This window comes from Oncorhynchus nerka, linkage group LG3, assembly GCF_034236695.1.
Source record: "Oncorhynchus nerka isolate Pitt River linkage group LG3, Oner_Uvic_2.0, whole genome shotgun sequence".
NCBI lineage: Eukaryota > Metazoa > Chordata > Actinopteri > Salmoniformes > Salmonidae > Oncorhynchus > Oncorhynchus nerka.
In genome coordinates this window covers 26,837,522-26,854,014 of record NC_088398.1, presented here as the reverse complement: position 1 = coordinate 26,854,014, position 16,493 = coordinate 26,837,522, and the positions used below count along the sequence as shown (strand labels likewise).

At 42.8% G+C, this 16,493-nt stretch overlaps 2 protein-coding genes across 5 annotated transcripts in view; both read right to left on the bottom strand.

Moving 5' to 3' along the window:
• The window catches only part of LOC115141327 (calsyntenin-3), a 39,389-nt gene extending 34,360 nt beyond the window's left edge, over positions 1–5,029 (bottom strand). For 2 of the 4 annotated variants that reach the window (XM_065010567.1, XM_065010575.1), the window contains exons 1-2: positions 2,233–2,628; positions 1,088–1,154 (exon numbers count right to left, since the gene is read on the bottom strand). In XM_065010567.1, coding sequence (XP_064866639.1) covers positions 1,088–1,154; positions 2,233–2,346 — 181 coding nt within the window. In that variant the 5' untranslated portion in view covers positions 2,347–2,628. Of the gene's footprint in view, positions 1–1,087; positions 1,155–2,232; positions 2,629–4,946 lie in introns of those variants that run through there. The other 2 variants (XM_065010581.1, XM_065010590.1) reach the window with 2 other exon arrangements.
• On the bottom strand, positions 3,335–15,268 carry LOC115105805 (lysophospholipid acyltransferase 5-like). The gene is made up of 13 exons (XM_029628212.2): positions 15,119–15,268; positions 12,377–12,484; positions 10,794–10,900; positions 10,330–10,423; positions 9,944–9,981; positions 8,873–9,051; positions 8,628–8,736; positions 8,407–8,493; positions 7,963–8,129; positions 7,514–7,661; positions 6,780–6,935; positions 6,408–6,539; positions 3,335–5,121 (listed from the first exon to the last, which is right to left on the bottom strand). The coding sequence occupies exons 1-12, from the start codon at positions 15,201–15,203 to the stop codon at positions 6,420–6,422; spliced, it is 1,398 nt and encodes a 465-aa protein (XP_029484072.1). The 5' UTR covers positions 15,204–15,268; the 3' UTR covers positions 3,335–5,121; positions 6,408–6,419.
• Between the last annotated feature and the right edge of the window lie 1,225 nt (positions 15,269–16,493).

Here is a 16,493-nt window from a genome sequence, read left to right as displayed (position 1 = left end):
TAAGAGTATTCAGGCAAGTTAGCTGCCTTGATCCTGCTTTGTAGTACACCATTTTGGTTGTGTGACCAGGCCGGTGAGTCATGCCCAGGCTAGTATTCACCATCCTCAATGGTTCATCTGATACGAACACTGCCTGTCCTCAAGCTTCTGCTCTGTCCCTCTTTTTGTCATTTATCTCTAACCCTCTCCCCCCGCCTGTCTCTCTTTCCCATTCCCTCTCTCTCTCCATCTCTCTGCAATACAGCATTAATCTGAACATCAGGGCTGTGGATTACACCCGGGATTACAGATTGAGAGCTCTCTTTCCATCCCTCTCGCTCCAGCTCTCTCACTTTCTCTCTCTCTTTGACACATCCCCTCGTTCTCTGCCCTTCTCTCACACGCTCTTATCTCGCTCACTTTTTTCTCTCTCTTTCTCTCGTCACTTGATTTAACGCACCATCTCTTCCTCTCCCCACCCACCCGCCCTTCCTAACTATCTGACTGTTTGTCTGTCACACACGCTGCGTCTCCGTATCTCTTTCATTGGACCGACTCCTTTTGCCCCCCCCACTGCTGCTCCCCTTCTCTCCTTTCCACTTCGCTCTCCCTGTCTTTCAGCGTCACTCCCTTTCTCCTCTCCTCCCTCGCCCTATCTGACGTCCTTCGCCCCCAGTCTAATTTCAAGTCTCCAGCGTGATAATCATTGGAACAATGTTGGTAAATCAAGAGTCATGGCTATCCACGGTGATCTATCTCAAGAGAAGAAGATTGATCCTCCTTGGAATGTCATGCTATCAATTACACACAGAATCACATACAGCAACATCACCACATTGAGCAAAATACATACATACATACATACATACAGGACAACACTCTATAATGGTGATGTGTATGTAATCACACATTACAGACATATGTGATATATTATGACGTTGAGCACAGGGAGTGGATATATGATTGAATTCCCTCTAGTTTAGGGGACAGCAACAAAAGGGCCCTGGCCAAGAGCATGACTACAGGTATCTGTGCTCCCATAGCAATAGAAAAAAAACATTATTTCAGCAGTTCTCACAATTAACAGTCAAAAGGAAAGGAAACTGACCTTTGTTGCCATTGGCAACCGAAGTCAAGCAAAGGATGAGGAAGGAGAGACAACTCATTCTGTCCATCTGAGGGAGGAAGGGAAAGGTAGAAGGGAGAGGAGGACAGGGAGGAGGAATACAGTACATGCATTAAACCAGGGGTGTCAAACTCATTCCACTGAGGGCCGAGTGGGCTGGTTTTTGATTTCTCCTTACAATTTGGGTCCAATTAAGACCTATACAACCAGGTGTGGTGAGGTCCTAACTAATCAGCGGCCTTAATTCATCAATGAAGTAGTAGGGAGGAGACACTCGGCCCGCCGCAGAATGGAAGATAGGCTGAGGTGTAGAGAACATAGACTAGACATGCCAGGGCAGACAAATACACATAAGTAAAAATCCTAATACATTAAGCCTACATCCAACGGAATCTTCCGGCGCTATACTTCCACCTCATACAGAATACAGACGAATAACGCAGAATAACAAAAGCCCAGTAAAAAGACAGCACATGGGCCCAGGTCATGGTAGTGAATTGGCACATTAAACTGGTACAATAAAATGGAGCATTAGACGGAATCAAAACAAACTGGTATGCATAATAAAAAGCTGCAAGGTATAGCCCAGTTATGCTGTTGTTCATTTTGAGGTGGTAAATGATGTTATAGCCTATATACAGGCCAATATGCTGCCTATGCACACACCTACTCATTGCCTGTGTGGGTGTGTTTAGGCTTTGGTGTCCGTGCCAGTTGGTTGACACGGTATCCAAAATGATTCCATGGGGTATTGAGCCGTTATTGGCATCACGATACCCACATTCTACCATTCACTGCCATGCGTAAAATCGAAGCCTATCAAGGCCTAGGCCTATATATTAAATCAAAACTAAAAACTTGAACGAGACTGTGTAGAGGAGCGTAAAATATATATTCTTCTAAAAATTAGTTAGCACGGGTTGTTCAAGGCTACACAGAGGTGATGCAGACATGCGTTTATGCGACAATAACTAATCGATTTTATACCCCATATTGATTGATAGGTGCATCAATTGGCACCATACGCCAGCAGATCTATATTTTGGACCCTTAAAAAATATTGTCGACGACAAAAGATACGGGTTACAATCAAAAACATAAGAAAGCCGCTGTCAATTTCACATTACCGTGGTGAGTGAGGTGTTTTGGTACCCAACGCTACCCTCGTAGCATCCGCGCTTTTGCAGCTCAGCTATCCTCCGACGCAAAAAAAAACTAAAGCGCAGGTATCGGGATTTCATACACAGATCTCTTGAAGATGCTCAAATGTGTACGCCTCAGTTTGACGCAAGACAGTGATACGAACAGATAGAATCTCAATACCGATGTCCTTGTTTTCGGCAGACGTCGTATGAAGGGGTAAAAACGATGGGAATGTAACGCTGACGTCCCCTCCCTCTCCGTGTTTCTTAACCCGCCCACACTGCGTCCTCTCCTCTCAGCTCCAATTCTAGCTCCCTGCCAAATTGCACTGTTCTCTCTGTTTACTTGAATCCACTATGAGGGTGTTGGGGACAACGCATGATATTACTCATTTCAGCGCAACATAATGTTATTTTGTGTCTACATGTAGTGACTGACAGGTGGGCGGGGGGTACACTCTTAACAGCCACTACCTTTCCCCGCCCTGACTGCAAAATTACGTCATATCACCCCTTCTGCCAGACACACACCAGTGGAGGAAAAGTACTCAATTGTCATACTTGAGTAAAAGTATAGACACCTTAATAGAAAATTACTCCAGTCACCCAGTAAAATACTTGAATAGAAGTATTTGGTTCAAAATATACTTAAATATCAAAAGTAAATGGAATTGCTAAAATATAAGTATCAAAAGTATAAATAACTTATAATTCCCTAATATAAAGCAAACCAGACGCCACTATTTTCTTGTTTTTAAAATGTACAGATAGCCAGGGATACACACTAAGACATAATTCACAAACAATGCATGTGTTTAGTGAGTCTGCCAGATCAGAGATGACCATGTGTGTTCTCTTGATAAGTGTGTAAGTGACCGTTTTCCGGTCCTAAACACTCAACATGTAACCAGTACTTTTGGGTGTCAGAGAAAACATATGGAGTAAAAAAAAAATACTTCATTACACTCCTCAAGAAAATAATGTAAAAGTTGTCAAACATAAATAGTAAAGCAAAGTACAGATACCTACTTAAGTAGTACTTTAAAGTATTTTTACTTAAGTACTTTACACCACTGACACACACCTCTTTGGTTTTTAAAATCCAGCATTTTAATGAACATTACAAAAAATGTATTTAAAATTCTTTTTTCCCCATTTCTTTTCCTTTGTACATTTGGTAGCAATAAGGCAAAAAAGTAGTCTCTGAAATAACAATTAATTCACATCAATTAATTATTACCACAAGTATAAATATTATTAAAATGTGGGTTGTTGCTACAGTGAGTCACTGCTCTCCCAATGTGTCTCTGCATTGGAAAAGGATAGTGGTAGATGTAGGAACAGAGTATCTGACAGGTCAAAGATTCTACATCTGACCTTACGTCAGTGGTTAGGGCAAAGTTTTACCAAGTCCTAAAAAAGATCGAGGAAGGTGCTAGATCTCACTGGAGACCACTTGTGATGCTGCTGACATTGGTATGGTGATGTCACTCAATGTAAAAGTGGTGGTTTTGGTTACCTGTTGTTTAAGTTGGGAGTTTGTTTTCCAGTTTGTTCAGAGACAGCCGGAAGGGTGTGGGGTGGCAATGGAGTGAGAGGACGACAGCAGACAAAGAGGAGGATGAAAAGGGTCATGAGGAGAGGGAGATGGGGGAAGAGGAGAGCATTGAAATCCCTTCATGGAATCTTATCCAAAGCTACAAAATGGTTGATCGTAAAACCCTCCTAAAATAGCTATAAAATCCAGTCTCGTCACAAAATAAAGGAAACAAAATCTGAATTGAAACCAGAATAAATGTAAAAACAGTTGATAATACAAGGCCATTTTTGAGTCACGTGTTAGTGTGTACAGTGCTTCTTGTGAGTGAGTGTTGGCCAATGAAAACACTCCTCCCCAAAAATATATAATTCCCATCAGAGCAGCAATCCTTGGTTTTTTGTTCTCTCAACAAAATGTTTACATTAAATCTGAAAGTGCCAAAAACATTTCTGTTGTGCCTGAACCATAGAGCCTGCACAGACATGTCTATATACACACACGGAGTAGAGAAAACATTAAGAACACCTGCTCTTTCCATGACAGACTCACAAGGTGAATCATGCAAAAGCTAAGATCCCTTATTTATGTCACTTGTTAAATTAACTTCAATCAGTGTAGATGAAGGGGAGGAGACAGGACAAATAAGGATTTTTAAGCCATGGATTGTGTGTCAATTCAGACGGTGAATATAGACAAAATATTTAAGTGCCTTTGAACGGGGTATGGTAGTAGGTGCCAGGCGCACCGGCTTTTGTCAAGAACTGAAACACTGCTGGGTTTTTCACGCTCAACAGTTTCTATGTGTATAAAGAATGGTCCACCACCCAAAAGGACATCCAGTCAACTTGACACAACTGTGGGAAGCATTGGAGTCAACATGGGCCAGCATCCCTGTGGAACGCTTTCGACACCTTGTAGAGTCCATGCCTGACGAATTGAGGCTGTGGGGGGGTGCAACTCAATATTAGGATGTTTTGTATACACCGTGTATATGGACTTGAGGAAAGGGTTGAAACAGGAAGAGAGATCATAAAACAGAGCTGCCTACGGATCCAGAGCCTGTGAGTGGCGAGTGCAATATACTGTGTATAAGACTTCAGTCTCAAGTTCTAAAAACCAAGAAAACACCCCTGATTGGCTCAATGGTTATTTCCTGTACCTTTATCTCCCTGGTCCCAAAAAAAACGTGCGTCCCGTCCAAAACACTAAAATAAATAGAAAGAAACATGTGTACACAAATAATATTAAAGGCTTTAAAATATTTTCTGATCCGCTCCTAGTTAAAAGTCACAGTTCCCTTCAGTCACATCCTGGGTGGAGATTCAGCCAGAGACCTGAGAGAAAGAGAGAGTGATTAGTTGAGGTGATTTTTTTCCCCCTTACAAAAGTGCTTAGAGCATGTGATGGAAAAGCACTATATAAATCCAATCCATCATCATAAATATCATATATCCACAAGTAACATAAGCGACAGTGACATTTCTGTTTATTCATAAAGATGTTGTGAAGATCCCTCTACAATGCATGAGGAGAAATGTAGAAGCCCAAATCTCAAACAAAAATGGGGAAAAATTGGCAGCATTTGTTTTGGATCGGAATCTTTCCCATTCATTTTAGATCTGCATAATTTTGAATTCATACCATTTATGGAGGTATGAAAACATCTGTCAAAAGTCATTTTGGGGGTAAACTGTGCCTTTAAGTTGAATTAATTATCTGGAAACTATCTTTTGCCAATATGGAGACTAATGAATAACAAACATAGCGAATGTGTTTACAGGGTATTAAGTCTAAACTAGGACAGTAATGGTATAACCGCCAATTATGAATAATAATTGTTTTAATACATTGCTTTTAGGTCTTTCAACTTCATTTTCAAGTAGATATAGTTTACCCAATAGCATTTTTTCATTTTTACATGACGAGGGTAAAGTTGGTAATGTCTCAACGAGGGCAGCAATCATTTTACGGGCAGTACAGCACTGTTGGGAGGGGAAGCTTCATTTCCTAAAGTTCCAAGTGGTCAAAAATCATACATTTCTGAGACGTAGGTGTCACCAAAGCTGTGTTGTATACATTAGGTATGTCGTAGATCATTTTCAAAGACACATTATGATACATTACAAGCTCAGTTTTCGTCTCTCAGTAAAACGGGCCAATGTTTTTTTTAGGGCTAGTTCACCCAAATGACAAAATAACACACTGGTTTCCGTAACCTGTAAGCAGTCTATGGACAAGGTATGACAGCAATCAATGCTTACGTTTTGTTTACCCCTGCCACGGTTTCAAACGCTTTTCATCTACAAGTAACTTAGTTTTTGGTATGTAGATGTGGACATTTAGTGCCCCAAAAAATGCTAATACAGCTACCATTGACTTGCATTTGTGCCACAAATGCTAAAACGGTAGCATTTGAAACAGCAGCCAGGTAAACAAATCCAAAGCATGGATTTCTGTCATACCTTGTCCATAGACAGCTTCCAGGGTAAGGAAGCCAATATACAATTTTTTAAGATGGGTGAACTATCCCTTTAAATCATTATCCAAAATTCCATTATCGCCACAGCCTTACTGTAAACACAGAAGAGTCTGGGAGAACTATACAGAAGCTTGCATTTACCTAACGTAGTTCTTAGTCCTCCTTTTTCTCGCTCCGTTCTTTTCTAGGTACCAGCACCTTGCGGAGATATGGGATGCCTAGATACAACGTGAAGAAGAATATGTGGCCGCAGAAATAAATGGACGAATACACCTGCAAAACAGAAAGATGACAAACCGAGCACATTAAATCCTCATCCAGACAGCCGTTTCCCCAACCCAAGTCAAAAGCATGCCAGAAAACTGCACTCACTCATCACACAATAATCCATGATCTGAGTTCTAACATGTTTGTGGTATTACAAACTGCCAGCTACCTTTAGCTACTTCAAGTAAAAATGTGTTGCAATATGCTTATGACAACATTCCGAAGGCTTTCTAAGCCGTTTATTACCCTGAGCCACTTGTCGTAGGTGAAGAGGCAGAAGGGCACCAAAGGATAGCCCATGAAGAGCCAGTGGATGAACTGCTGGACCAGGTAGATGAGGGGGTAGAGGGAACTGTTGGCCAGGCGGGTCAGCAGGGGACTGTCCCTCACCAGCGCTTGGGCCTGAAACAAACAGGGATACGTGTACAGTATAAAAGGTATAGTTATGGACACGGGCGCACACAGTAATGCAGTAACGCATACAGGGCAGAGAGTTTGAGAATCCTCCAATAGCTTAAATGGAGATCTTGAACCCTTAGTTGTTGACCCGCTTGAGGATAAATTAGCACTGACAGGTTGTCTCCTCTTGATGAGGTTTAAAATGCACAGCTCCAGAGAATGGAAAACATCACAAAGAGAGATGAAGCCATTGCACACTGTTTATATGCTCCCAATGTTTGACGCAACTATATTTTGACTACTGAGGGTCAGGTCACCCTCGCAAAATAGGTTTATTAACCTTACCAGCTTAAAAAAATACATAGGCGGCATTTTCTCCTCAGGAGTCGCTCTCTGGTGCTTGTTTCCATAGAAATAAAATTACTAGAACAGCCATTCCCAATCAAGCCACTGTGCTGTGATTGGTGGACAAGCAGCCATATTCCCCTCCCATAGGAATAAAGCAGGAATTAAAAGCAGGAAGTTCAGTATTCAAGTAATGCTTTATTAAAATTCTATTAAATTCCATTATTTACTCGTACCTGTCTCTCCACATTTACGATGATAAACTCCATGGAGAAGCAGAGGAGGTATCCAGAGTGCGTGCCATGCCAGATGGCCAGGAACGCAAGCGCGGTCACCTGAGACAGGAGCTTATTGCCTAGGAACTTCAACCGCTTAAACACATGCCTGGAGGAGTGTTACAAACCACAAAATATTGTTTTACCAGTATATATTTGTATCAATTAAACCTGTATTTATACAGCTTAAATCTATTTTGCAAGAGACCTTTAGCACTTTGTCAGACACTAACCTAGCCATACAGTTTTAAAATCAGACTCTAAGGTCCCTGCTATCCAAGATCCCTGGGACGTCCTTACCCAATTAAGGTGGAATTTAAAATGGTTACGGTAAGGGTGGGGATGCCCCAAGGATCCCAGAAAGCACTAACCTGGCCATAAATAGTTACGAGTTTTAGTCAGGCACTAACCTGGCCACCCAGGCGTTGGTGTTAATGTTGAAGGAGGCGATGGTGCCCGTGAAAAGGGGTGTGGTCTCAAATGTCCACACCTTCATATTTGCGCAGGCGTCCCATTGGTACTCGCCATTCTGACCCAGGCCATTATAGCCAAGCCCAGAGAGTATACAGACGCCCTCCTGAGTGACAAATCACAGACATTCCTTTTACAAACACTTGAATAACTTCTTCCTGATAAACCTAAATACATGGTATCGGTGATATACTGGGCTCCCAGACCAGTTTCTTCTCCCCTGATCTGACGTAGGTGTGTCCCAGCGAAACTAATCTGTGTGTGAATGACAGGTATGTGGAGACAGGTGTGTCTGTAAAAGGTGTTGTTATTTTGAAGCGGGAGCAGCCTGGAAATTAGATGTTTTTGCATACCAAGTGCTGCTACATTGTGCTACTACTCACCGCTATGACCCAGCAGCTGACATATTTGTACAGGATGACTTTGGCCCAAAGGAGGATGAAGACACAGCGGTACCAGAACGGCTGGGCCTGAAGAGACACGTTCGCATTTGACTTTGGACAATTACATTTGTCAAACAGAACAACGTAAGGAAATGTGGCTTTGGCTTCAATCAGTGATGTTAAGTGTCAGGAATGCTGGTGCAAAAGCAAGGCTTTCTTACGTCATACTCATCTGTTAGGTAATAGCTATCTGGGTAGTGGGGACTGAATATTGCGTAGATCACCAGGCAGAGGAGGCCAAGGGAGAATCGCTTCATAGCAGGTATAACACTGAGCGAAAGAAAAAGATTGTTAAGTAAACCAATGTATCCATCTCCTTCCTCTCTCTGCCTCCATCCCTGCACCCCCCATCCCACCTCCCAGTCCACCCCATCCCACCTCCCAGTCCGCCCCTCCCCTCCTCTACCTGTTAGGTGGCTGTCCGGGGCAGTCGGTGAGCTCCCCTTTGACGAGCCTCTGGTAGCTGCGCAGTGTGAACTGGGGCCCCACCAGAAAGCCTCCATAGAAGTAGGAGAAGCCGATTACCTCCAGCAGAGAGGGAACTTTGGCTAGGGCTGACCTCTTCTGCTCCTCATTCAACTTGGACTGGTGGGGTGGAGGGGGAGAGAGGAAGGAGAGTGAGGTGGAGAATAGTGGTTGGAGCCAGGGAGAAAGAAGGGGGAGGGTTAAGAGGAGATGGAGGATTTAGAGTAAAAGGGGAAAGGTTGGGTAAATGAGAAAAGGGAGAGCAGAGAAAAGGAAAGCAAAGAGGGGAAAAGGGTAGAATGAAAAGTGAAAGAGAAAAGGGGAAAGAAAAGACAGGAAATAGAGGAGAGACATTTAACAGTGCACAGTCACTGGCTGAGCTCGCTGCATATCCAGTTACCCAGGGTTCTTGTTGAAAGCGGCCCATGGTTTGACCGCAAATTAAATTGAACCAAATAGGTCTACTTAACAGGCATTTAACTAGGGGGCATAAAACTGCTGGTTTTCCAAGTGCAAACCCGTGTGTGCCTGCCCTTTGGGGCCTTTTTGACTAGACAAAACAAGATACACAGCACAGTAACTAGACTACGGGTGCGTCCCAAATCGCACCCTATTCCCTACATGGCGCTCTACTTTCGTCCAGAGCCCTATAAGTTATGCCATTTAGGAGCACCCCTACACACAGAAAAGGTGAGAAGCAACTGTACAGAGTAACATTTGTAATGATGACCACTAGACACTTGCCTGTTTGTAAATGGATAACTTCCTCAATGCAAACACACGCTACCTCAACTCATCTCTGACTGGTGTGTGGACAAAGTCTCACTCAAACATCCAAACTGTCTGTCACACACACACACACACACACGAGGACTTGGAAGAGGTTGAAGCACAAACAGACAAGTACACTGATAGAGCAAAAAAACAAACAAAAAAACAGAACAGAGATAAAAACAATTCCACACAGAATTGACCAATAATCAAACGCCGATAGAGAGATCAATCAACTCACTGGTTCCTGGCCACCGTCATAGTAATCAAACGACAAACCTGAAATCAAAGAGAACGCAAATTGGCATCAGTCACCATGTTATGAAAGCTCCTAGGATTGCCATGAACATTGGAATGAATACTTTGACTGTAGATGTTCCTCAGCTGCACCCATGTAAAACCATGATGGATCTTAGTAGGTTTTTAGTATACTGCACTATGCAAAATACGATCCATGTTATCGCCGAGGCCAATGAACAACTACGACAACGCAAGTCGTCGCTAAGAAAATAAAAGGAAATCGCACAAATAATCACGCAGCAACGGGTGTTACACAAAATAAGTGGGAAACAAAGAGGGGTTGTACAGAGCAGCGGAGAGAGGGTGTTTGTGATGAGGTGAACATACCGATAAGTTTGAGTGCAAGGACACATTGGGGCATGGTCCACTTGATATCATATTCTTCTGTAGCGGTGTAGTAGTAGCCTGACAGCAGGTATGCCTACAGAGAGAGAAGAGGATAAAGAAGACATGCTTGATTAACACAAAAAACAATGATTACAGTCGCACTTTAAAAAAAAATTAAAAAGGAGGGAGGGCGAGCGAGCGAGCACATTACGTCATACAGTGGCAGTATTCTACGGCTCTTCAGTACTCCAGTGAAAGAGAAAGAGGACATCGTAACATGAACAGCAGAAATTACACACACACGGACAGTGCAGCTCTTCAACCACCGTAGCAAGGCAGCGGCAACGAGCGAGAGATGCTTCCTCTATCACTTGACTCCCGCATCACAACAGAACACAGGAGGAGATTGAGAGAAAAGGAGAGAAAAAAAAAAAGAGCGAGACAGATTGAGGGAGAAATCTCACCATTTGAAACATAAAGCTGGCCAGGACGGTTGTTATCGTCCTTCCCATAAGCCTCATCATCAGGAACTGGACAAGGACGCATAATGCAGAGTGATAGAGCTGGGTTCCTGAAAGAGACAGAAAGATGGAATGATAGAGGGACAGAGGAAGGGAAAGGGGCCAGAGAGATGGATGTAAGCACAGAGAGAAGAAACAGAGGAAGAAAGAGTGCAATTCTTGCAAATTGAAGATGAGCAGGTCAACACCGGTTATCAAGTGAAGAGGATAAAAAAACAAGATAGATTCCACAAAGACAGAGAAAGTGCAACAGACCTGCTGTAAAATCCAAGTGCAGCAGAGAACAAGGGGGAAAAAGGTTGCGTTATTAATCCCGTACTATCATGTAAACCTCAAACCATCCATCCCTCTCTAAACTCCCTCAGTCTGTCAAACGCTCTTTCCATCTTCACAATTACTCATGACTTGGTGGTTACCGCTTAGGCTAGCTATAGCATACAAATTGAATGATTGACACTCCTGGACTAGCTCAGGATCTAACATACACCCACGGCTGTTTTGAGCAAAATTATTTTTTTTAAATAATAATTTTGGGGTGGGAAATGAGCTCAACTAAATCAAAACTGGGTAGAAATGATAAAGGAACTAGGTTTATAGTCTCTTCACTTTGTCCAGCTTTCTATCAATCAGTGACACGAAAGCTATAAAGTCGGGGAGCATTACAAAATCCCAAAACGATGGCTAGCGGACTGTATTTTGGTCATTTAGACAGTGAGGAAACATAACCAATTTTGTGTGCAGCCCTCCGGACCTCGGTGAAGACCGAATCAGGCCGCGGGACGAAACGAGTTTGACATCCCTGAGCTAGACAGATCCCGCCCTTAAGATACTGTCCTGTTCTGTTCTAGGCCGATCCCTTGCAGCGTTAAACACTGGGGTTGGTTCTTAGTACGGCACGGAAGCCCCTGAAGCAATAATCAAAAGCTGCAAACACCAAAATATTTCATTTGAAACAAAGAGGGCATTTCTGGATTTCTGGAAAACCAGGGAATTTATTGAAAGTTTCCAGAATTTTGCAACCCGACTCCCACCGCAACAAAGTAATGGCGAGGCAAACACGGTTTTCAGAAATGAACCACTTTACCCAAACACAACCAATCTCCCCCCCCCCCCCCTCCCTCTGGAGTTAATAGGTCCCCATCCCAACTCTAACAGTTTCCCTGCCAACATGACCGCCATAAGGAAATCATTACCCATTCCCCCAACACTCATTCCCCAGCCACTTTTCTACAGGGTCAACAACCCACCTGCTCTCTCACCTCTCCTTCACCTGAAGTTGGGATGTTCCAATATTGTTATAAGCCATTGACACTATTTACTTAATGTAGCACGGCTCAGAAATAGTCTCCTGGTCATAGCAAACTTCTCAATCCTTTTAACGTATTACAAATGTATAGGCATGAGCCGAAATACCTACCAAGTTCCTCCTTCATTTCCTCTCTCCCTCCCCCACACCACTTCCCCACCTCCTTTCTCTCTGCCTCCCTCCTTCTCTATTTGCCTCCCTCCGTCCCCTCGCATCTCACCAAAGTTGAAAGCCGCCAGAGACAGTCCGGAGATGGCGTGGTATAGGTGAATGACAGTGGGTGGCTGGTGGAAGAAGAAGCGGCGGTACAGCAGGGCACAGGGGTACCCTGAAGGAACGACAGAAAGGAGGAGACCGTTAACATGTGCAATCAACACGAGTGAATCATTCTAGACAAGAGCCCTTAGTGCCGACAGCAAAATGAAGACCTTGTAGTTCAGTGCTGTAACCCCAAGATATAAAACAGAGACGTTTATCAGTGCACACCCAGCGATGCAATTGGTCTGGGGCCCGCCGGGGCGGAGGTTCTGTACCTTAGGCAAAAATCATATAACCTACAACAAGATCTAATGAAAATCAAATCGGAAAAATGGTTTTGTACCGTGTCTCCCGCCCAATGTAGTCAACACATACGAGACTCTGTGCACCCACTTTTCTGACTGCTTGCACAGCCTGCGCAACTACTATGAAATTGTTGCCCACAGACCCCCAAAAAATGTGGAACATGTCAAAAATAATACTTCTGCCGTGACACACTTTGAAGATGCTGCAGACCACACTTACTTTTCCTCAGCCAACAACATGAGCAGCCTAACGAACACCAAAATCAGAACAACCCCATAGTAGAATAGTTGACCTTTTCAATTGGATTCTCACATTCCACGCGAGAAAACAATATTTTTCTTGAGACACTTTCAAATTGTATGTACCACAGGGAGAAAAAAAACCATGGCCGGGCATACAGTGCATTGCACCATCACAACTACACATTTGAAAGGGGTTAATGGCAACTGTTAAAAAAAGGGGATCCCAGCTTTCCATTACTACTGTATTTATTATTTCTCAAATCCTACACATTTGTTAACTGTACCATTTTCAAAGTGGAGTGGGCAGAATGGCTTAGGCGCGTTTAGCCCTCACTGTTCACGAGAGGAGATAAGGGCATAGAGGAGATAAGGGCCAAATGTAACATGGGTCAGGTGTAACAGGTAGGCCTACACTTTAAAAATAAATGTCCTGTAACTTACCTGTAAGTTACTGTCAATTCTAAATAATCTGGTTTAACAATACTTTACTGTAAAGTTTACTGTAATACCACTAAACAAAAGTTGTTTGGAATTTACAGTAACATACTTGTACAGTGTATACATTGTATTTTTGGGACATTCAAGTCATCAATATGATGCTAACTAGCAACAAGATCATGTTTAGAGTTTGCGATGTAGCTAATTCTTAACCTAATGGGGTAAATGCAGATGGGCAATCCCATTCTTCAGCCCATTTATTAGCCAACATACTGCATCAGTTGGGCTATAGCCAGGTGATAGCCTAACGCTTTTTGCTAAATAGCGCACCTGCCAGATCATGATAATATGGACCATTATGTTTTGGGCTGGAGGGGCAAATTCTATTTTAGATGGTGTTAGCATCGTTTTATTCAATTTACATGGTAGTGGAATGTCCTTTTAAAAAGGCACCAGAACTGACCTTCCCACAGTCATTTTACATTTTACTGCTAAAAAAAAAATACAAAAAGATTCTGGAAACACTGACCAATCGTTGAGGTTTTAGTTTCCTGGACACTTCAAATTAAGTGAGAGAGATTCAGCTCAAAATGGTTATGCCTAAAGCAGAATGACTTATCATGTTTAAATATGAAAAGTCACTCCACTGGAATGTCATTATCTGACCATAACACAGAAATCACATGCTATTTGGATGTTTAGAAATTGGGTTAACAACTGCCAATGGCAGCAGTTTATTAATTAAGAGCCTGTAGTTTTGCTGTCATATGAGTTTTTGGTGCATATCGTTAAGGTTAGTGCACCCCCCCAATTTAACCACTCTGCACACACCCCCACTTAGTTTTCTGGTGTGTGTGTAACTGACAAGGGTAGACATTGGCACCAGAATTAAAAGCTTGTAATCACATTTAAAATTTACTTCCATAAAGTATAGAGGTGGGGAGGACTTGCAATCTGATACCGTCAATGTGTCACAATCACAATGATGACTGGTAAAAGGCAGTATTGTAGTTCATATAAATTCTAAACATTTACAAGATTGTCAATATGAGCCAAAGGTAAGATATCTACAATTATAGGCTACAGCAAGAATAAATCATCAGGGTCCCAGAAACTGAAAAGCAACTGCAATTGAATTAAGGCAAATGAACGTAACTGTTATACTGCACTATTTGTTAGTCAATCCCAGCATATGTGACTTCAGTAGAAAAACATGCTCATGTGTCAGAGCAAAGTTCAGAGATGACAAGACACCCGGCCCACCGGGATAAACCGACCATTGTAAAGTAAACCCGTCCGTATGCCACGACCGCTTGTAGTAACCTCGTCTGCTATAATCGCTAGCTAGCTAACGTTAGCTAAAAACATTAAAATAATGTTTTTTTCTGACAGTCAGCAGAGAAGAATGCATTGTGCGAAGTCTTGTGCACGCTCAACCTTGCAGCCCGTCTGTCATTGTCAGCTTGTCAAACACAAGGCTAGCTAAGTGCATTTGGCTACTGTAATCCTTCGCTTGCCAGCGGGTCTACTCGCTAGCTAGCCCAACGTTAGACTGGCTAGTCACTGCAGCTGAGCAAGAGACATCATTAACGTTACCAGGTTTAGCGGAGTGTGTGTGTAGTTACACTGTTTTAAAGGTGTAACTCAATATTACATTGACACATGGTTATGTCAGAGCGTCTACTGAAAGCTGTCAGAGATGACGAAATTGAACTCACCGACTAAAACGGACAGAATCAGTCGAACCGCAGGTTCTGGGGAACCTAAAGATTCCGACAATTTCTCCATCAAGGGAGCCGCCATCTTTCGTGTGGGCGGAAGTGGCTCTGGTGATTCCGTAGATGTGTACCTTCGTGAGCGTTCCACTCTCTCCTTTATCTGCCCTTGTCGATTCAGCGCTCCCCCCACCCCTTTCCCCTCCTCTTTATTTAATGTTCATTCTTCCCCTTTGTCACCACATCGACCTTCAATCTCTTTTGCCCCCAAATTTCGCAACATCTGTTCAATCTACTCCAACCTCTCTCACTCAAGTACAATAATATGCAGCCTACTGCTGTTGTGATATAGTGCATTTTGATCTTCAATTGCTAAGAAAATCATAAAACTTTTTTTTTGTGGGCAAAAATACATTAGGTTGTATATACACACCATCAATACAGTAGAAAATATTTGCCTACATTCACTGCCTAATATCATATTGCATTCTGTTGTCAGTGCTGCTCTACAGTGGTGTAAAATCCCCCCCGTGTGGTGTGAGTGAGGAATTACATGTTTGCCCAGGCAAGTGCATGCACCACCAGTTTCGTGTTCCCCCAATGGTTAAAGGCCCACTCTTTAATTCGAAAAACAACAAAAACGTTATTCAGCCACTCGATTTTCTATATAGGCCTAAACTGAGGGATGGGGCTGGACACTTAAATTCATAGATGTTGCAATGTATGGTACTGACATGACATGTGCATGACATGAGGTCAACAACATGACAGTTTTAACTTGATTTTGAAGCTGTACAGTGAGGCATTTATAAGTGCTATTCTTCAAGAATTTGTGGGCATTATAATTATAGATTAACACCACAGTTGTGCCAGAAGTGGGATAGGGATGACCTGTAACGGCCCCCGAAAGCACGGACGGGTGTGCTTGGGCCCTGAAAGATGGTGAAGCACAAGGACTTGCTTCCCGTTCAGTTGAGGTAGGTAACAAACGTGACCTTTCTAAAAAACGATTACCGCTCCCCAAACCGTAGCCTTTGGAAACCTGTTTGTGCCTCGAAATCTCGCTCTGCCCCTGGAAACACTACAATAGTATTAATTTAATGATCAGAAATGGCTGTAAATATCATAAAATGGGCCTAGAATTTGGGGAAGGTAAACTGTTCAAGATTGATCAGATCATGTACAAGGTGACACAGTTTAATAGCCTGAATCGGCTTCTCTACCTGACTTCACCCCTCATCTTCTGCACTCTTCTGCACTGATGATCTGAAATGACAGGACAGATGAAAGCCACATGGTGGGGTGCATATTGTCTACAGTGGGATTTATTCACATGTACAAAGAAATGAAAAGGAGGATAGAGATGATCTACTTGTTT

What these genes read in the sequence shown, in the direction of transcription:
- LOC115105805 (XM_029628212.2), bottom strand. Translation starts at nt 15,203, where the DNA reads ATGGCGGCTCCCTTGATGGAGAAATTGTCGGAATCTTTAGGTTCCCCA. An exon ending in GATTCTGTCCGTTTTAGTCG is followed by an intron (nt 12,485 to 15,118) that starts GTGAGTTCAATT and finishes TCGTTCCTTCAG; the next exon opens with GGTACCCCTGTGCCCTGCTG. An exon ending in CCTTGCACTCAAACTTATCG is followed by an intron (nt 9,982 to 10,329) that starts GTATGTTCACCT and finishes CTTTGATTTCAG; the next exon opens with GTTTGTCGTTTGATTACTAT.